The 21308-nt window shown below is 29.2% G+C and overlaps 3 protein-coding genes across 6 annotated transcripts in view; 1 reads left to right on the top strand and 2 right to left on the bottom strand.

The window, feature by feature from the left end:
* Positions 1-290: 290 nt before the first annotated feature.
* On the bottom strand, positions 291-3546 carry LOC113377344 (nucleolin 1-like). 3 transcript variants are annotated; one of them, XM_026617631.1, is made up of 5 exons: positions 3282-3546; positions 1820-3055; positions 1597-1752; positions 1356-1532; positions 291-552 (listed from the first exon to the last, which is right to left on the bottom strand). In XM_026617631.1, the coding sequence occupies exons 1-5, from the start codon at positions 3381-3383 to the stop codon at positions 397-399; spliced, it is 1827 nt and encodes a 608-aa protein (XP_026473416.1). In that variant the 5' UTR covers positions 3384-3546; the 3' UTR covers positions 291-396. The 3 variants fall into 3 exon arrangements, with proteins under 3 accessions (XP_026473416.1, XP_026473414.1, XP_026473415.1); XM_026617629.1 differs by lacking the exon at positions 1356-1532 and adding an exon at positions 654-1136 and having other exon boundaries at positions 411-552; XM_026617630.1 differs by lacking the exon at positions 1356-1532 and adding an exon at positions 654-1136 and having other exon boundaries at positions 411-552; positions 1597-1749.
* Positions 3547-4139: 593 nt separating this feature from the next.
* LOC113377653 (charged multivesicular body protein 1b-like) lies at positions 4140-6065 on the top strand. 2 transcript variants are annotated; one of them, XM_026618038.1, is made up of 5 exons: positions 4140-4327; positions 4918-5162; positions 5435-5655; positions 5728-5857; positions 5931-6065. In XM_026618038.1, exons 1-4 carry the CDS (start codon positions 4306-4308, stop codon positions 5849-5851), a joined length of 612 nt encoding a protein of 203 aa, XP_026473823.1. In that variant the 5' UTR covers positions 4140-4305; the 3' UTR covers positions 5852-5857; positions 5931-6065. The 2 variants fall into 2 exon arrangements, with proteins under 2 accessions (XP_026473823.1, XP_026473822.1); XM_026618037.1 differs by lacking the exon at positions 5931-6065 and having other exon boundaries at positions 5728-5920.
* A 1222-nt stretch (positions 6066-7287) lies between these two features.
* LOC113377075 (elongation of very long chain fatty acids protein 6) overlaps positions 7288-21308 on the bottom strand; it is a 49272-nt gene continuing 35251 nt past the window's right edge. Inside the window, exons 3-4 of the mRNA XM_026617257.1 lie at positions 9470-9742; positions 7288-8396 (exon numbers count right to left, since the gene is read on the bottom strand). Of these exons, the coding sequence (XP_026473042.1) occupies positions 8114-8396; positions 9470-9742 (556 nt within the window). The 3' untranslated portion in view covers positions 7288-8113. The remainder of the gene's footprint in view (positions 8397-9469; positions 9743-21308) is intronic.

The following is a 21308-nucleotide window of genomic DNA, read 5'->3' as shown; positions in this document are numbered from 1 at the left end:
AGCATTTTCATTTTAAAAATATATGTAATTTAATAATTTGTCATTGTTTTGTTTCACAATTAAACTAAATAACATAGCTTAAAGTATAGTTGACTATAAATATATTTTACAATTCTTAATTATTACATTAATATGCTTATATCAAACAATTATATATAACTTATACAATATAGCAACTCAGCTTTAACAGAGCATACAATCAGTTTTACATCAAATATAAAAATGAGCAAATAAAATAAAAAGAAAATTAAAATGTAAGTATGAAAGTGAATAATCAAATATTTTATACATAGAAATATGTAAATAGTACAAGGTGCAGATCTTGTGAAGTCATTATATGAAAAAATTAAACATGGGATGTTTAAAGTCAGTCCTTATGGAAATAAGTGTAATTGATTAATCGTCAAATCTAATGGAGTTCACAGACATGTCAATGGCACCACCTCGATATGAACCTCGTTTCTTTTTAGTCTTTTCATGTCTAAATGATTTTCCTCTCGTGTGTTTCAAATCAAGATTAGCCCTTTCACCCCATGATCCTCGTGCTCCTTTCTAAAACAAAACAAAAAAAAAACGTTAATAAAATTAGGAAAAATTACTTCAAAAAATAGTAAATGATTGCAACAAAAATGTTTTGTGCCTTATTAACCTACCTTTTAATACAAATCAACTTAAATCTAATCATCGAACGTAATTTTCTTATTTTCTCCTGATGATCCGAAGCTTTTGTTGAAGCCACCACCGCCTCCGCGCCCACCCCTATCGCCAAAACCACCCCGGCCACCACCACCTCGTCCACCTCGACCGCCAAAACCACCACCGCCACCACGGCCACCCTCGCCTCCCCAAGATTTACGGAAACCTCCACGATCACCACCGCCGCCCCCGCGACCGCCAAAGCCACCGCGACCTCCACCGAAACTTTTTCGATCACCACCATTGCGATTATCACCATCTCGATCTCCCCCAAATCCACCACGTCCACCTCGCCCGCCAAATCCCCCACGGCCACGACCTCCGCGGTCGCCACCCCCTCTCCCACCAAAACCGCGCCCGCCTCCACGGCCCCCATTAAATCCACCGCGCCGATCATTAAATCCTCCAGATTTGTTATGAGGTGAGTTGGTGTCATCATTCTTCATTAAGCAGGCACAATATATAAAAAAAGAAATAGATCAGTTAACATATACATTGCACGAAATCAAGCAATATTTAAAAATGAGATCAATACACTTGTCAATTCCAGTGCCAGTTTTTGCTCAAGCATATATAAAAATGATGTACGAAATCAAAATGTCACATTCGTGCACTGCACATGTTAACCGATTGTTATTGATACAAAAACTGGCTCTGACCTTTGCTTCAAATGAATTGTCTCCAACACGAGGATCAACAGTAATCTCATCATCTTTTACACGTCTAAATGGAGTGTTTTTGTTGCTTTTGCGTTCTCCAAATGAATTTGGTGTTTTATTCAAAGAATTGTTGACAGGATTTTCAGAATTGAAATTACTGTTTGCCTTAGAATTTACCTGTTTTAAAATGGTTATTAAATTATTTTGTGAAATAGTTTTGAAAATAATGTTTTAACTTTACCTCTTCAGTTCCATTTTCGCCAGCTTTGACAAAATTATCATACGTTGGCTTTTTAGCTACTGGTTTTGAAGCCTCTTCCTCTTCATCAGAATCATCAGAAGAAGATTCGGCTTTACGTTTCTTTGTAGAGGTTTTAACAGGCGACTCACTTTTCTTCTGAAAAACAATGAAAATTATAAATCGAGATAAATTTATATTTTGTGTATGAACTATTGAAAATTACCTGTTTGGCTGGAGTTACTGAAATAGTTTCTTCTTCAGAGGAATCACTATCACTAGATGATTCTGGCTTTGTAACTTTTGGAACTTTAGCTGTAGGTGTAGATGTTTTTGATTTTGCAGGTTCATCTTCATCAGAGCTATCATCATCGCTGCTAGATTCCTTCTTTGCAGGTTTAGCCACAGGAGTTTTAACTGCAGCTTTCTTGGGTTCTTCCTCAGAACTTTCTTCACTAGAAGATTCTTTCTTTGTAACAGGTTTTGTTTTTGCAGGTGTTTTGGCAGCCGGCAATTGTTTCGGCTTTACAGCAGGAGCCTCTTCTTCAGAACTATCATCACTACTAGAATCTTTCTTAACAGCAGGCTTTGCGGCTGTTGTCTTAGTAGGTAAAGGTTTTGTATCTTCGTCGGAACTGTCACTATCACTACTAGATTCCTTTTTAGGTGTTGCAGGTTTTCCTTTTTTGACGGGTTGAGCTTTTGGTTTGGGAGCTTCATCTTCACTCGAACTATCGTCACTACTGGATTCTTTCTTAGACTTTACAGGAACTGGTTTTGTAGCCGATTTAGCAGGTGTTTTAACTTGCTTTGGCTTAGATTCTTCTTCAGACGAAGAACTTGATTGAGTTGTTTTTACAGGCTGTTTGGTTACAGGTTTTGCCACTGGTTTTGCTGCTGTCTTTGCAGGGGGTTTGGTTTCTTCTTCTGATGAAGACTCTTCACTACTCGATTCTTTTGGCTTAGCAACAGGTTTTTGTACAGGTTTGGTTGGTTTTTTGACCTCTTCTTCAGAAGAAGATTCAGAACTAGATGATTCTGCTTTTTTCGGCGGTGCTTGCTTAACTGGTTTTGCGGGGGATTTAGTTTGTACAGTAGCCTTTGTCTGAACTTTGGGTTCATCAGAGTCAGAATCAGAATCGCTATCACTAGTATCTTTTTTCACTTCTTTTGGAGCAGGTTTTGGCGCAGATTTTGCAGGAGGCTTTTGTGCTGGTTTAGCTTCTTCTTCACTGCTAGAATCTGAAGATGATTCTTTAGCGGCAGGTTTTGTCTTCGTAATTCCATTAGAAATAGGCTTCACGCCTTTCACGGGTTTTGTGGGAGGCGTATCTTCCTCAGAGGAGCTCTCGTCAGAAGAACCGACCGAAGATAATTTTAGCGGTGGGATTTTTTTCGTCGATGTCTTTTGGTAATGTGTGAAAACATCGGCGATTGTAGGTGATCCTTTTGGTAGAGGAGGCTAAAAAAAATAAATCATTCACTAAACAAGTATAAAAATAAAACACGTGTTTTCAAGCGAATTCACATGTAAAAACAGCATGGAATTGTTCACAAGTAAGAACAGAAATAACTTACTTTATTAACTTAAAATACATAATTAGCATATAAAACGTGCCATGATAACGTTTTGTTGTACGTTCATATCCAAATCAAATGTAAATAAAAGAATCGGCTGAACAACTCACCGCATTGGTTTTCTTCTGGAACACATTAGCTAAGTTCTTGTCTTTCTTGTTCAAATACTCTAACACTAAAGCGGACAAACAAGCATCGTCTACCGCTGCCATTTTTCACAAAATACAAAATATTATTCAGCTAACCTAAAACTCGTAATTATTCCAATACCATGCGCATCCCATGCGTTTCAACACTTCTCGAACAGAGCAAAATACAGAAAGGCTGCGACTCGTAAACTACACGGATCGGTCACTCCAAAGAATAATTCGCTCGGATACCACAGAACAAGGCGCACTTCCGGATATATGTATTACCTCAAGCAACTTCACCTCATAAAATATTTCATGTGTGGTACCAACTATAAAATAAAAAATAAAGGTTGATAAATATTATGAAATTTAAAAATAAAGATTAATAAAGTATATTAACTTTAACGAGTGTTTATTAGTTTATAGTATGCATACATGGTTCCATACACAGAAACAATTTAGAATTTAGATATAATAATTATTAACAATATAATCACATATCTTTTAATTATGTTTATATTACAATTAAAAGTTTACACACTGCGTTTTGGTATAGTTACAATATCTTTGATGGAATCATTTTTACTTCGTTTTGGAAATAATTAATAATGTTATATATATTATATTATATAAGTATATATATATATATATATATATATATATATATATATTATAAATAAATGTATATATATACACATTTGATATCTATCTATTTATCTGATATTTATTTATTTATATATTTATTACTGCATATATATATGATATCGTTCATAGATAAATCGCTCTTTGACAAGAATGAATGACTACCAACATCATAATTATTAAAGTGCTGTCATCACGCTGTCAAATACTTGTGATGAATTTGTAAATAAATTGTAAATAAGAAATTAAATTTTTTGTTAAAAATTATAATAGGACGTAATTAGAATTATTTTGAAAATATTTGGTACTTTGGTAGATTTAATAACATTTTTGAGAATAAGGCTTCAACACGGGTAACGAAATGTCTGCCTCGGCCATGGAAAGTATCCTTTTTGTTTAATATATTAACAAATACTAGACTTGATTTTTTTATTAGAATGACACAATATATTTAACCTGCTTGGAAACAAGATAATATTTGTAACTTATCACATCTTTGCCCATGTCATAATAGTTCTGATGAAATGATTCATCAAATAACACTTGAATAAGCGGCAAGCATAATGTTTGCAGAGAATATAAAATGAAATATATATTTTACAAATGCTCAAAATCATTGTAAATTACTTTTTTTTTAAATATGTCACCAACATAACTTTGATTGGGTTCTAGACTACATTGTAAGGAAAGGGTGTCAATGTTGATTTGAACTAGAAAGTTTCATTTCAGTTTATTTGAGCATATACTCAATTCTGGACCTAATAGCTTTTATTATGCTAATATATAATGTTTTATATTTTAAATAATCATTAACGTAAATTTATTTTATACCATACTATTTTGTAATAATAATATGTTCTGTGATGTGAAGAGAATTGCAAATTAACTTTATATACAGAATACTATGCATGCAAAGTTCTAACCAGGTGTCAAATTTATATCACTATATATTTTCTTCATTGATGATGATCAGAACATCTCTTTAATTTAAAATTTGCTGTAAAAGAACTGGAACGAAATTCAAAAAGATGCGAAAAAGAAGAAAAAGTGGAGAAAGCAAAAACAAAGAAAGCTATTCAGAAGGGCAATATGGAAGGAGCAAGAATACATGCTGAAAATGCAATTCGACAAAAAAATCAAGCATTGAATTATCTTCGCATGAGTGCCAGAGTTGATGCCGTAGCTAGTAGAGTACAAACTGCCTTAACTACTAGAAAGGTATTTATATAACGATGCAAGATTGATTATCAATTCAAATTTGTTTGATAAGCATAAAATAACACTATACTTAATACCTGGCACTTGATTTTTGTGTTTCCCTTTTTTGTGTCGATGTACTTTTTAATTTAAATGTGTTATTATTGTTACATATTGGAATATAATAAGAGGAATATGATAAGAGATTCGTTTTTTCTTCCTTTGAAGCACAAATGTTATTTTCATTTTTCTTATTCATTAATATTTTAAATATTTTAAAATTTTTAAATTAGGTTACTAATTCTATGGCTGGTGTTGTGAAAGCTATGGATGCAGCAATGAAGGGTATGAATTTGGAAAAGATCTCTGGTCTTATGGATAAATTTGAATCTCAATTTGAAGATTTGGATGTGCAAAGTAGCTACATGGAAAATGCTATGTCTACCACAACAACAACTACAGTTCCTCAAGGCGATGTTGACCAACTTATGCAACAAGTAGCTGATGAGGCAGGGTAAGTAAAAATTGTTTAAATTATATTCTTAGCGATTGTTTTTACATCAACTATGATACATGACATTTACAGCCTTGAATTAAATATGGAACTGCCTCAAGGAATAGGCTCAACTGCTATAGGTGCATCCACACAAGCTTCGCAAGAGCAAGAAGAATTAACCCAAAGATTGGCTAAACTCAGACAATCAGAATAACTAAATGTATTGTATAATTTTTATAAAGATATGAAATATGTAAGTTAGAGTTCACACAAAAATTAATAATTTTTTTCAGTATACAAATTAAGAGTTACTGGAAATATATTTGAAATATAACATTATTACTATGTGGCACTTTCAAGTCAAATTGGGCATGTGATAAATATTAAAATTTGCTTAAGCTTTTATTAATACAATATTATTAGTGCGCTTAATTGGAAATCCAGTATCAGCTGCTATTTTAAATAATTTTGTCAGATACTTGTATATTTTAAAATGGTTAAAATTTTAATATAATTTTTTAATTGTTACTAGCATTTGTTATTTCAATAATAAAGCCACATACAATTTACAAAGTTTCTCTAGGCGTAGCGTCTCTAATTCAAGAATAAAATTGTAAAATAATTTAATTTGAGCTAATCAAACAAAATAAAACCGTGATGCCTTGAGTTTCATTGTCATTTTGTAGACATTTGAATTTTAATCAAGGTGCTCTTTTAAGTATTGCCTTATTCATAATTATCATTAAGCACTTTTGCGTTCTTTTGATGCAATCGGGTATATTCCTTGACATTGTCCTTGTATTAAAATTATTGTTGAAAATTAAAATTAAACTTATTTTTTTACAAAATCTTCATTGAGTATTACATAAACCTGTTTTGATTCTAGTGTTCTCATGCTATAGTGAGTATTATGCTATATAGATGAAAGTGGAATATATAAAAAAATACATTACTTTATAATTTTATTTACTATAAAGTTCATATATTACATTAAACGATATGACTAACAAATTAAATAAATATATATATTTAAACAAAAAACTAAAATAAAAACTTTTGAAGTTATAAAAAATTTATGAAAAAGAAACACAACCTTTAACCATATTTAAAATGCTGTAAATGAAAATTAAGTACTTATTAAGTATTTATATAATAATTGGTAACAAGTCCCAGCTTTGTTATACAACTAATATTTATCTTTCCAAATTCATGTAATTTTAATTACCTAAGACAAATATGCAATCAAAAAGCATTTGGAGGGCAAGCATTTGGAAGAGATGATATTTATCAAAAATCACAGATGTACCAGTCATGGCTAACCATGAAACAATTTTATACAATAAAATTTATTTCAAAAGGTGTCGCAAGCATGCTTATGTTGACTAAATTCTGCTATGATTCTTATCATTTGTGTAATTAATTTAATATCAAGTTCCAATGAATTCATATCAGAAAAAAATAGTATAGAATAAATGAGCATATTTTTCCCAATTTCTACATCAGAATATATTTCAATTTATTCAAATTTTTTAATTAGCCAAAGCTGTGTCTGTAAAAAAATCAATTTCATCTAATTTATAATTTTCAAAGCATATTGTCATCATATACTTTTTAGTAACTTACATTAGTTGATTAGAAATCTTCAATCACATTTCATTTCTTTTATATCTTTGTGAACATATTAATATATGTGATACATATATTATTAATTTTATTCTATTTAAAACATACTTTAGGCAAATTGGCAACTTTAAGATTATACTATGGAAATGAATATAAACACAGGCAGTTTTGAAAAACTCAGACATATTTTAAAGATATTTAAAATTTGTAAGATACAATTTCCTACTTTTGAAACAATTGTTTCTGCGGAAAGCTTCAACGGGACGCATATTTTAAACGCTTTCATCTTCAATGTTTGTGTAACTTGATAATTTATTATTCATCAAAAATACATTCTAAGCCTAATAAGTATTCTATATTTGAAATGTCTTGTTCTTATCTTATAACCTTCTTGTTTTTTACCACTTAATAATTATTAATAATGAATGAATTCAGGTAAGATTGTAAGGCTTTTTCATAAAAATTTATATAAGGAATAAAATACTTCTTTATTGAGTGTTAATTTAAGAAAAAAATGTAGCGTATTCATACGATTTGACTGTGCAATTTGAAATATTTAGATATTTCAGCCACATAGTATGCAAATATTGAAGGCAAATCATGTAGTGACACCAAAAAGGATGAATTTATTATAAAAATACACGTCCACGAAACTTTTTGTCTGAGGTTCATGTAACACGCGGAGAAAATAGTTGTATTAATATTAGTCAACAATTAACCAATTCTCCTATTTTGAATTTTTCAAATATTCTGTTGAGCCCAATAGTTGCACCAACATAATTCACTCAATATTCATTCACGCTAAATAATCAGCCATACAATTTCAAACGCCCCAGCGTCTACATTTGCACGGTTAGTGGGCCTTGAGTTTATTATGCTCGTACTCCGACCGAGACTGAAGGGATTGCGATTTTGCGGCATGTTTGCCGCCTTCGCCCAGATAACTTTTGTAGAAGAAGCGCGCGAATAGTACGAAGTAACTGAAATACATCGCAATGGACAGCTTGATGTTCATCGGGCTAATGTGGCAAGCACCGGTACCAGCCGTCTGTAGAAAACCGTGCGCCCAGATATTGATAGCACAACCCACTATCATTTGAATTAACTGCAATGATGTGATTACCATCGCAAACCACCTGTGGGAAATACAAAACAAACATTGAGCACAAATATATTATTTTTCTATAACTTTTCTGATTAAATCCATTGGAAACATACAAAATCGTTTATATTAAATAACGTTCTATGGAATAATATTGCTAGTGCAGTAAACGGAGAGGAAAAAAGGGTATAACCTCTAAATTTTTTTACTGTGCTCCGAATTGAATGAAATTTTGGAACTAGGTTCATCTTACCCCCAAGTTCAAAAGTGAAAACAATTCGGGTTGCGCCATCACCCCCCAGGGGGATGACACCCCCTCTCAATTGTGTAATTACATTTTTTCAAAATAACGTCGGAAATCGATAGAAGAACTATTTATAAGAAAAAAATGTCTTCTATAGTTTTTCAAAAAAACTAATACTTTTCAAGTTACTGGCCACTAAATATTCATATATTTTTGGTGTTTTTCTTCGTTTTTTTGCAAATATCTCCTAAAATATATATTTTAACGAAAATCATGTTATGAACAAAATAATGTCAATAAAAATTTTAATAAATCGGTATTACATAAAGTGTTCTAGGAAAAATATTAAGCAAGATTTGAAAGAGCAAAGTCGTTTTTTATTTCGTTCAAGATTTAATTGTTGTATTTAAAGCCATCTAGTGTCGAGGTTTTACATTTTATGCATTTCGGTGAAATTGGGTTTTATAGTGCTCAACATAAGCTTTAAAATGAGTGCTGTTACAAGTTTTTTGCGTGTAAAATGAGTGAGCTATCGTGCAAATAAGAAGCATATACGAAGTTTTTTTCTTTTAAATCATATGGTTTAATGAGCGCCATTTCCACCAGAATTAGAGTAATTCACATTCCATCTAGAATTCACTTCATTATAGACATCTTGATGGATTCTAGCAGATTCATTACTTTAGTACAAACTATGTTCAGAAAACTCACGATTTTATAAAAAAAAAATTTTCCATTTTCCAATTTCATTCAATTCGGAGCACCGTAAAAAAATTCAGACCTAAAACGCTCCTATAAACGTTTACTGCACTATGCTGTCAATAACTTCCTACTTCCTATGAATAAAATTAATGTCCAATCACCTGGGTGGAGCCAAACGTAAACTGCGAAGTGCGAAGTATGAATACATGACGGAATGCACACAGTAGTTCATCACAATAAACCATCTTGCACTTGAAGTATATTCGGTGTAGGAGAACCAGGAATAAAGTAAAACGGTTATGTGATGATACCAGTGTAGGAAGATTAGCGGTTGCTTGCGCAAAACTATGAACAAAGTGTCGCCCAACTCGGGGAGTTTAGACAGCACGAACAACCATGTCCAAAAGCCGCTTACACGATCTTGTTCGATGAAGCTAAAAAACAAAGAATCACTAACTTAGTACTAATTTATTATATAGCATATAAATGGTGTATTACATATTACACTATCAACCTTAATCAATTTAAGTGATTTTTTTTTCAAATTTCAAATGTGATTGATCTTATTATTTTGCATCAAATTGGAAAACTAAAAGATTATTTATGTCAGCACGTCGAAAAATTATCAAATAGTTTATGTTAATATTTGTTAATTTTGAGGATATTTTCTACCAAAGCATATTATTCACGAGATACACATCAGTTCAAATTGAAAAATGTACTTGATTGATAAATATTATTGTAATATATATATATATATATATATATATATATATATATATATATATATATATATATATATATATATTAGGGTGGTCCTTAATTTGGACATATTTGAATTTCTTTGCTCCCAAGGGCTCAAATGGTACCAAATTAATAAAAAAGAATTCTCTGAAAGTTTTAGCTCCAAATATTAACTTTTAAATAGTGCGCAATTTAATCAAACTTCGTATGGAAATAGCATAGAAAAAATTTTGAAAATTAAAAAAAAAATTTTTAGTTATAACTTAGCGACAAATGAAATAAAGGTGAAAATTCGTGCCATTTTTTATTGAAAATTCGACGCTCTGCAAAATTTTTGAATTTTTTTTCATGCTATTTCCATACAAAACTTTGATTGATTTGCGCTCTATCTAAAAGACAATATTAAGAGCTAAAACTTTCAAAGAATTGTTTTTTATCCATTTGGAACCATTTGAGATCTTGGGAGCACGGAAATTCGAAAGTGTCCGTATTATGGACAACCCTAATATATATATATATATATATATATATATATATATATATATATATATATATATATATATATATATATATATATATATATGATAATATATATGATAGTTTTTGTGAAATGATGTTGTGGAGAAAAAACTTGATTCTTTGAAGGCCTAGTTGTAATATGATGATAGCTTTGTCGACGTTGATACATATTTGAAATATTTTGCAACCCAATCAAATAAATATTATCATATATATATATATATATATATATATATATATATATATATGTTTGAGAGTAACGAATTATGAAAAACATTAAAGTTTTTAAATATTACAAATTAATAAATTTAAAAATTTTAATTACTTTGGAATGTTAATATCTGAAGCTGAATTAATCGCATGTAACTACTGCAGTATATATGCAGTTTCAGTTAGTTAGCCATGATCATAAAACCATGAATGATGCCGTAAAGATCGCTACATATGATCCCTTTGTCTGGAACAATCTCAATATATGTTTTGTATTAAAACTATTCGTTTTATTTAGGATTGTTAATTAATTATTTTAATTGTTTATTATTCAATAGTTAATTCTACATATGATATGATACTATAAACTGTTTGTTATCAAATGAAGATATAATGAAAATTGGAAATTAATCTATGAAGCTAATAGAATTATTTGCAATGGCATTTTTACGTGATGTTTCAAATCATTTTGAATCAAATGAGACCAAATTTGAAAAAATTATGTGTGTGTGTGGGTATGCGAATCGATTTTTGACCTTTCGTTGATGTTTTGTCGAAATTAACGAAATAAACGAAATAATAGTTGAACATTTTACCTAAATGGATGAATCTTATTCATTAGGTTGCTTATGTATAGGTACGTATCGGGAAGTGCATGCAACTTGCCTTAAGGCAAAATGCCACTTACAACTAGTTAATTCGATTTGAATCAAATCACTGCATTTGTCTTTTCGAATGACGCAATGTGCGAATGGAGATGATTTGAAGGCGGCACACACGCATGCGATAAACAGCATTTGACGCGCGATTGGAAAGCTGCGGTTGTTCGGTTTCTCTCATCCGAGCTGATTATGCATTTATATGTTCGAATGCTGTACGTTATTACGTGAAAATTCCGATAAAAACAACCTGTGCAATTGGCATCTTTAAAATTATTTGAAAATTCATTCATTTGCTAGCTTTATCATTATCATTATATTAAATCAATTATTATCAATGGACCTAATTAAATTATCATCAATATCTAAGTTAAATTTTGAAACCATTTAATTCTTCGCCAAACAGTATTTTACTTTTAGGTATCTGTGTCTACGAAAATTATGAATTTACCATTTTTTAATATATTCTTTTATATTCAGTAGAACCTCATTTATCCGGCCCTCGGTTATACGGATTCGCCATTATCCGGACTACCAACCGCGACCAACTTCAATGTATGTACATATCAACAATTCAAATTTTTGCATGATTAATGCTGCAGCTTAGTATATGTATGTAATATAATCTAACAAGACAATATATTTAGATACATAAGGACGTTTTAATTTCTTAATGAGCATTATTTTCGTTGATAGCTATGTATGTATTTCTTACTTCTAATAAATACACAACATTATAATTTATACATTCAATTATCCGGACTTTCGATTATGCGAACGCCTATCGCCAACAATTAGTCCGATTAATACAGTTTCTACTGTAATATAATTTAATTAAAATTTGAACTAGTGGCGCATGGCATCGTGTCACCGTGGCTGCTGGAACTTCTCGTACTGAAAATTATTTTTTTCACAATATGTTAAAACTTTTTTGGATTTAATTATATTTATGCGGATTTTGAAATTTTTGAAAAAAATTAATTTGATTTTTATATTTTGAAATTGTTGAAAATATTGAACTTGTTTTCAAAGCAATCGCGCTGCGTATCTATTTTAGAGATAAAATATCGAAGCGCGTCTGTTCAAAATGTTCACAAACATTTGAAACGTAAACGTATATAAAAATTTTCATTTTCAATATTGTTGCCATTACCTACGGGAAGTTAAATATATCTTCTCGTCCAAATATTGCAGTGGAGAATAGCATAAATTCAGTAAAATGTTATTAACACTAATTATATACAAAATTTACATAGAAAGCAGCGAAATAAATACGTCGACTAAATGATTGAACATTTAATATGATTTAATATTATATCCATTTACAATCGTTAATATTTAGATAAGTAGAAATAATAAATTTGATTAGTGTTTGTTTAATTTGGTTAGTATTCAATTTCAGTTGCTCTAGTAAATACTTATATTACTTCGAAACTTTAAAGACCAGACATATAATTAACTTTAACATTAATTTCTAAAAAAGACTAGTTCTAATATTTTTTTATATGGCCCTGCAAAAGACATATCAAAATTGCGCCGTAACACATTGCGAAAGCAAGATGTGTGATATTTGATCAGATGGTGGTATCAATATCAATATTAAACCAATATTGCATGTTAAATATACACATATGGATATCAAGTAAGCTATACCAAAACTGCAATTGTACCAGTTTATTTCTAACCATATTAAAAGTTTAAAGGCAAAAATAATTGTGACAAATTATGTGATATTTTCACAAACATTTAAAATCGCATAGCAGGTGACTTATTATAGTGTCAGTGAACTTTCTGTCGACACAATTTATATATTTAAAATATAAAGTATATTTATTTTATAGAATGATATTATTTTTTTCATTATGTAGTAAATACATGATTCAATAACAAGACATCATTTGATTATGATCTCAATCAAAGCTTTAATTTATTTCCATGACTAAAACTATTGAAAATCGTTAGATAAGAATATCTTATACAAACAGCCGTACCACTGTAAAAATAATTATTTTGAAATTAAAATATCACGAGATTTTTAAAATAAAAAGCAATTGAATAATTTAACCCTTTCCACTCGTATGCCGCCGCTCTGGCAAATACGTATTAAATCTGCAATTCGCGAGTGGAAAGAGTTAAGTTTAATAATATAGTGAAATTTTATAGTATGTACAACAAATGTATATCATTGTGAAAAATATTAGCAAATATTTAAAAACTTGTTCCGAGTTTTTATCTTGTTTTCAAAATCAAGCACTTTGATAGCGAAAAGTTTAGAGATAACATTTTAATTATCGGCTGCATTTTGGTACGCCTTTAATAATTTATTTTTAGCACAGTGTTTCAAAAAGGCTAAAAACAAATATTTATATAAATTATCTGAAATATAATAATAGTCTATCGTGGCTTAATAAATAGAATTGTCACGATATTGCTATTTTAGATTACATAGATAATTTAAAAAAATATCGAAAGTCGTCAAGTTTTAATCTCATTGAAACGAAATTATCCATTATTCTTCATACGAATAAATAGAATATCTTAAGAATCTGTATTATTCAAACGTGCGTGTTAATTATTATGAACGCACTTTCTTCGCTGTTTCAGTTCATAATATTATTCAATAAAATACTTGTAAGTAGGTAATGAGAATACAAACACGAGCACGAATTGGAATTTCTCTTACTATTGAAAGAAAGATTTATTTCACAAGCAATGTTAAGCAATACTGCATACGCTCCCATCATGGGTAATTTGTACAGGAACGGATATTTATGCATATTATTTAGTAAAATAAATAACGTGCAATTTACTAATATATATATATATATATATATATATATATATATACATACATATGTGTGTGTGTTAGCAAACATTAAATTTTGACTCGTCTTCTACAAACAACATTTGAATTGAATAGATATCAATTTATAAATTATTTTGAATAAAATAAAAAGTGAAGAATTGTAACTATAAAATTTTAAAATGACTGAACCACTGATTTAATTTGCTTTATCTTATGGCAAACTTTGAATGAAAAATAAAACGCGTACAAAAATATGAGAACTTCAATTTAGTTCTATGTAACTCTATAAATTTATCGCATTTTAATTTCGTAACGATTTATAATAATGAAGATATGATAAAAACTAGGACTTGAATGATTATTGACTTGCCGTAGGGCATAAAACATAATTTTATGTTTCAGCGGTTTCTGAATATTTTGGCACACTTTAGAAAATATGGATGTATGTGTGTGTGCTCGGATACAAATTTTCGTCGACGATTTCGGGAACACGGATCAACCGATTTGAATAATTCAAAAAACATTCGATACGTATTGAAGCGGAGACGTGCTGATTAGTATTTGGGGAAAACAGGTCCAGCCATATCTAAGATACGGCACAAAAGTGCCAAAAGTGGTAATTCAGTTGTTGAGATAAATTTTATTTTTAAATTAAATATATTAATATTATAAATTTATGATCTATATTTGTGAAAATATTTAAAAAAATATGAATGAAAAATATGTACAATTACGTAACATTTTTTGTAATCGAATGCATATAGACGTTATAAATTAATAATAGAACAAAGGCATGATATAATGGAACTGCATGTCATAAAATGTCGCACGTGAAAATGCACAGAAGTCTTCATTACGATTTTTATAGTAAAATCGAATTCCATATCAGTCAATCAATTTGCATGAAAGCTTCGATTTAAATATTGATGCCACATTTAAGCAAAATTGACTCCATTAAATTAATTTATTTAAAACATAATCTGATCGATGCAATTAAACATGAGTACCAGGACATAGTTCAATGATGAGTTGTGTTAATGTTAAATTCATTATCACTTTGGGTGAAATTTTTGAATTTGTTTTCGTATGTGAGATGCGACTTCACACTCTTGACCTGCATTATTATATGAGTTTTCAATTCACAAGGCTAAATCAGCGTGTTATTGAATATATTTTGGCGCTTCCTGTTTTTACGGAGACGAAAGTGTATATAACATTAATAATAAAAATAAAAATACAAAATCATTTCTAAATGGTATACAAAGATTGTAAGATATGTTGCTTCGTTAAATACATTCTCACCTTCTCCAGCGAGATGAAAGTGCACTAGATGCAAACAATGGAATATAATGTAAATTTATAGAATATTTCGATGCACATCCGTATTAAAGCCACTGATAATCTTACATCGTATTATATAAAAGCAGAAAAAACTGAAAAGATCATATTGTCTATAAGCTAAAGTGTTACTAAAATACTATTACATCTGCACATGTATTGAAATTTTACAGTAAAATATACATATTATATTTGAAATTTTATTAACTTCCTGTAGGTTTTGGGTCGAGGCAGGTCCAGCCGTTTCGAAGATACGGGGCCAAAAGTGCAAAAATTGGTAATTCAGTTTTGAGAGAACGAAGAGTCCGACTTGAATGATTCAAAAAACATTTTACTTGTATTGACGAAATGAACAAGTGGTGAAATGCTTTTGGGAAAGCATGTAAAGAGGTTTCGGAAATCCCGTAAAAAAAGAAAAAAAATGCTATATAGTGGTTAAAAATGATCGTTAGATATATGCACATCAAATTATCAGATATTTTAAACAGATTTTAATAATAGGTACATATAATTTTTGTTTATATTTCCATGGGTTCTGTACCAACGTTTGTCCGTAAAACTGCGATGCGGCGCTTACGCGCTTCGACATTCTTTATTTAAAACAGCCACGCAGCATGATTATTTTGAAAAAAAAAATTAATTTTCAAAAAAAATCACAATTTAACAAAAGTCGAAAAAGTCGAAAGAATTCTCAAAAATCTCGATTTTTCAAAGTTTTCAAGAAATTTAAAAGCGTTTTTAAAAATTTTGGTACAGCAAGTTCCAGCAATTTGCCTTAAGGCACGATGCCATGCACCACTAGAGTTGAATCTTATAATAGTATTGTTAAACAAAAACTGTATAGAGCAATTAATAAGTGGTATAAAAAACCTGTATCTTAACTACGATTTACTGTTACGTCATTGCATCTGATTTGAATGATGTCTATCATTATCCACCTCGATTAACCAGAAGCTAAAACTCTTCGGATTCAAAGTTCGAAGTATACAAAGAACACATCAAAAGAAAATATGAAAGTGTTTTAACGCATTATCGAATAATAGATATATCGTTTGTTATAAATGTTCGTGTAATTCGAATATCTATGAAGATCGCTGAACCCTGGCCAAGCCATTGTATTGAAGATTGACACATGGATGTTATATAAAACAAATGTCTCCAATTCGCCTGGTACGTAATTACCGCGATGCAAACTTCCATTTCGTTACAAGTTCTGTTGGAATACAGCACAATAAACAATTTTTTATTATTATATTATGTTGCAATTTTAGTCGATTTGAAAGACACTAGTCCTAATCAACTAAAAATATTAGTGCTGATGTGACGAACGTAAACTGGTTAATCAAATATGATTAAATATATGTAGTTATCCTTCAATTGTCATTTTAGAAGAGCTTTCGATGTGATTTAATTGACCTAGTGCGTTATTTATCTAGGAATACAAATAAACTTTTAAAAATCAAGAAAAAATTAAAATAATTTTCACAATAGCATTTTTATACACAATAATATTAGAAAATACAAATATTTTGTTGGGTTTTATTTTTATGAAAAAAATACTTAAATATTAGCAATTTCTGTCAAGAAAAACTTGTTTTTAGATGATCGGTTTATTTTAAGATAAATTTAAAAAACTTAAACAACATGTAAATTTTGATTGTTATACTAATTAATATTTAAAAAAAAAAAAACAAGGAAATCGTATAAACTTCCTCATCAGTATAGTTCATCTTTAATGATATTTAGACGAAGAAAAATATTATTTCAATATTTTAGAAAAAGCGATTTTTATAGAAATTAGATTCCGTGGCTAATAGTTCCAATTCCAATAAAGGCTAAGATTTTTGTAATTTCGGTTTCGTAACTTCGAATAAAATATGTCGTAAGTTGTCGTTATTTCCAGAAAACAATGCGTTATATGTATGCAATATAGTTGAATTAAAATGTAAAAATACAATGGAAATTACAATATCACATTGCATGTTAATTACGCAGTTGTTAAAAATACAAAACACATATCGTGTTGATATCGATTAGTGAATGAATTAGCAATATTTAATTTCACCTTTAAACTATTTTTAATTTCAGATCAGGTGCAACTTAATGTTATTTGGGCAGTACTACTAATATTATCTAGAACAGCTTTGATGATAAATTATAAAATTGCAGAATTTTGTCTACATCCGTTCGACACTTTATGCTTCACTATCATCACTTACTATATACGCAGAACTTGAAAAATACGAAACCGCATTTAGAAAGTATTAAATTTTATTTACTATAATGTGAATTTACACTTTAGAAATAGGCGTGTGTTCTATATCTGACTTACAAAAACATAATCATGGTGTAAGTAGTTCTAAAATGTCGCAAATATGTACTATCTTCAAAAAGTTTTTGTTTTTGAAATGAACTCTATTTTTGCAGTAACTTTACTTCGAAAAGAAATAAATTGCAAACAATTCAAGACCGTAATTTGTCTCATCATCAGTGTAAAAAATTAACAACAAAATTATTGACGCATTATATAATTTGCTTATTAATTGTAAAAATCATGTTTAATTATGGATAGTAACAATTTTTGTCACAAAGATTGATACAATGTTGAATGTGTAGACATATGTGTGGAAATTATAAAAAACATAAGTACTAAAGTACTAAACCAAAATGAATAGGAGGATTATAATTGTAAACATTGTAGAGGTCTTCGCATCATAATATCAATAAATATAATAAGTAGTAAATACAAAAAATTAAAATATGTGTATAATAAATAATTACTTAGTGGAAAGATTTATATACCAATAATATAATAAAAATATAATATAATAAAATATTTGTATCGGTTATTAAATTTACAATGTTCTGCCATACTACGTTTAAATAAGTTCTTTTCGTAAAACAATACTTCGGGTTTACCAAAATCAAATTTATGGTTATTGATGTTGCAATTATCAACACGCGTACTTTTAAATTTTTTGTCATCTGTTTTTCTGCATTGTAAATTCATGCAGTCTAATTGTGAGTCTCTATTGCTTTGCATATTTTTTATTTTGATTTTATAAAAAAAATGTTTTTGTCTTTTACATTTAATACATCGTTAAACTCATTATTCATTCAAGATCCGTCAAAGACATTGGCCAATAAATTATTATTAAGAATGCATACACGCAAAATTTTCGCTCTCTATGCGGACAATTCGGCATCTGAAAGCAAGGCGCCTATTTCGGACAAAACCTTCACCTGCGTATAATGAACCATTGTTTACCTGCGCAAACAAATAATGACGACTAAATCGTTAATTCAATATTCTGTTTAATTATATTGTATATTGACACCGTACAATATGTAAATAAAATTTCCATAAAAACAGATTTATCTATGGGAATTTTTAGTGATTTTTAATGTTATAGAAAATATTCCTTTGTGAGAAATTATCAAAGTAGAATATAAATAGCCACGTGTAATGTTTGAAGTAAATTAATTAATTTTAATATAATGATGATAGATAATGATTCCTGATTATAAAATAGAAAATTAAATAATGCCAAGAATATCAATTACATCAGAAGCCCTGATTTACATTATTCCCTGATCCACAAACAAAAATATACAATTCACATTATCAAGAGATGAAAAATCATATTACACAATGTTAAACATCCTTCTAGACAGAATAAAATATAATTATAAAATTCATGTATATTTATAATAATCAGAATTCTCACACGCGCGCATTTTACAATTTATGTTATATTATAACAATTATTATTAAATTTAAAGATTAACAGCAACTTGGATAAATTTAGAGAATATACCTTCAGCCAAAAATATAATACAAAAATAATATATTTTTACGTTTTACATATTTATGTTATATGTTATTTTATTACTTTATAAAACACTATTATTTTATTAAACACAAAAAATGTTTAAAAGTTCGTTCTGTTACAGAGTGTATTCTTGCGTTGCCAGGCACGCTTTCGATTTCGAAGAGTCTAAAACTTTCTGTCAATATTTGCTATTAATTTAAATTCAAACATCAAGATAAATACATAAAAAATATACATAAATTAGGTCATTGTCCAGAATTATTAAAGAAATGGTCATTGTTTTTAGTTTACGCACGTGTATCAGAACTACTAATTAATTAATATTCATACAAGCAAAAAAAGCCAATACTTCATTTATTTTTACATCATTTTTCCAAAATATATATTTGATTTTGCTGTTTAATTAGTATTTGAGTTGTTAGCTAAAAATTGCACAACTTATCAACCGTCGTTAATCAATTTTCTATTGCAATTAACATTATTAGAATAACATACATTTTTTACAATTACTGAATTCTATACAGATAACAACATAAAAACATAATTTATCACTTCATATATCAGGAAATAATTCAGCGTTATTTTATTCTATTTTGAATATTCTATTTTTCTATATAATCTCTATAAACGGAGAATTTAAATTGTATGAATATTTTTTTGATATTATAAATGATTTCAAATATAACTTCTTATCTTGAAATAAAAATAATTTATGTCAGGAAATTGTTTTAAACAACAGAGTTTCATTACACGATGTACGAAACCTTAAAAAAGCCAAATATGAAAGTTGTTTATAATGCCTGTTACATTATAAAATATCAATGATATAATAGAATAAAGAATGCTAATTAATAAGCAGGTTACCAGAATGTATGCGCTACAAGCCAATTTTTGCTGATATTAACTTTCCAACGGCGAACTTTCTATGAATTATTTGAAGTAACTGTCGCTGCGATACAATTCGGAGATCGTGATAATAGCAAACTATTTCAATAATCACGAATGAAAATTGTAAACATAATCATATGTGAATTACTGCGTTGTCCAAAAATATTTAACATTTAATAAATAAAGCAAATTACTTAACACGAAGTGTTGCGTGCTTTAATTAGCAATCTGATATGTGTTCAAGGTTTATTTTTGAACTTGCAAGTTCAAGTCGATATTAGTTGATAGTGACCGAGACCGACCTTCAAAACGAAGTTGAGAGAAAATTGATGAACGTTAGATTAAAGAGTGAAAGAAGTCTGCTAATGACCTATTGCGGATTTATTTGGGTTATGCTGCCTACTCAATTTATTTTATAAGATTTTTATATACTTGGCAGATCGTATAATAAGCATAAGTAGAGGAAGATCCGAGAATATGTAGATGGTGCTCTACAAGGAAGACATTTGAAAAGCAATCCAAAAAGTAATATTTTGTTTTTATTCAAAAATATTAAATTTAACTAGTTGTAAGTGACATTTTGCCTTAAGACAAGTTGCACGAAATTCCCGACATGTGTAAAAAATCGACTTAATCAATAATAAATCAATATATTAATTCATGAGTGATGTATATTATAAGTATGCCGGGTTGCTGTACGGTTTCATAATGTGAGAAACTATTACAGATTATTCAATTCTGTACAATTGTTTTTATTACATATTATTGAAAACATCGTAGCGCGGTCAAATAATTCAAATTTTAATGAATTTTTATAAATGTACTACTTTCCGTAAGACTATAATGGTTTAGTATGCTTATTAAGACCAGGTTTAAAATCGGTTCAGAGTTTTTAGCTAACTTTTTCGATAATTTTAAAGAAACGGCAGAGTCGATCGTATCCAATAACTAATCAACGCGAGTGTTTACAAGTTTAATCGAACGATTTAAAATTTTTGAAATA

The sequence above is a fragment of the Ctenocephalides felis genome, unplaced genomic scaffold (genome assembly GCF_003426905.1).
Source record: "Ctenocephalides felis isolate EL2017-DRISC unplaced genomic scaffold, ASM342690v1 CF-g0.4_SCAFFOLD_01886, whole genome shotgun sequence".
NCBI lineage: Eukaryota > Metazoa > Arthropoda > Insecta > Siphonaptera > Pulicidae > Ctenocephalides > Ctenocephalides felis.
This window is presented reverse-complemented; position numbering and strand designations above follow the sequence as displayed.

Bases quoted from the DNA above. Each gene is read 5' to 3' on its own strand.
- LOC113377344 (XM_026617629.1), bottom strand. From the start codon at position 3,383: ATGGCAGCGGTAGACGATGCTTGTTTGTCCGCTTTAGTGTTAGAGTAT. The intron at 1,753-1,819 runs GTAATTTTCAAT...ATTGTTTTTCAG, and splicing joins CAGTAACTCCAGCCAAACAG to AAGAAAAGTGAGTCGCCTGT. The intron at 1,137-1,596 runs GTAAAGTTAAAA...TGCTTAATGAAG, and splicing joins GCGAAAATGGAACTGAAGAG to AATGATGACACCAACTCACC.
- LOC113377653 (XM_026618038.1), top strand. From the start codon at position 4,306: ATGTCTGCCTCGGCCATGGAAA. The intron at 4,328-4,917 runs GTATCCTTTTTG...GATGATGATCAG, and splicing joins GTCTGCCTCGGCCATGGAAA to AACATCTCTTTAATTTAAAA. The intron at 5,656-5,727 runs GTAAGTAAAAAT...TGACATTTACAG, and splicing joins CAAGTAGCTGATGAGGCAGG to CCTTGAATTAAATATGGAAC.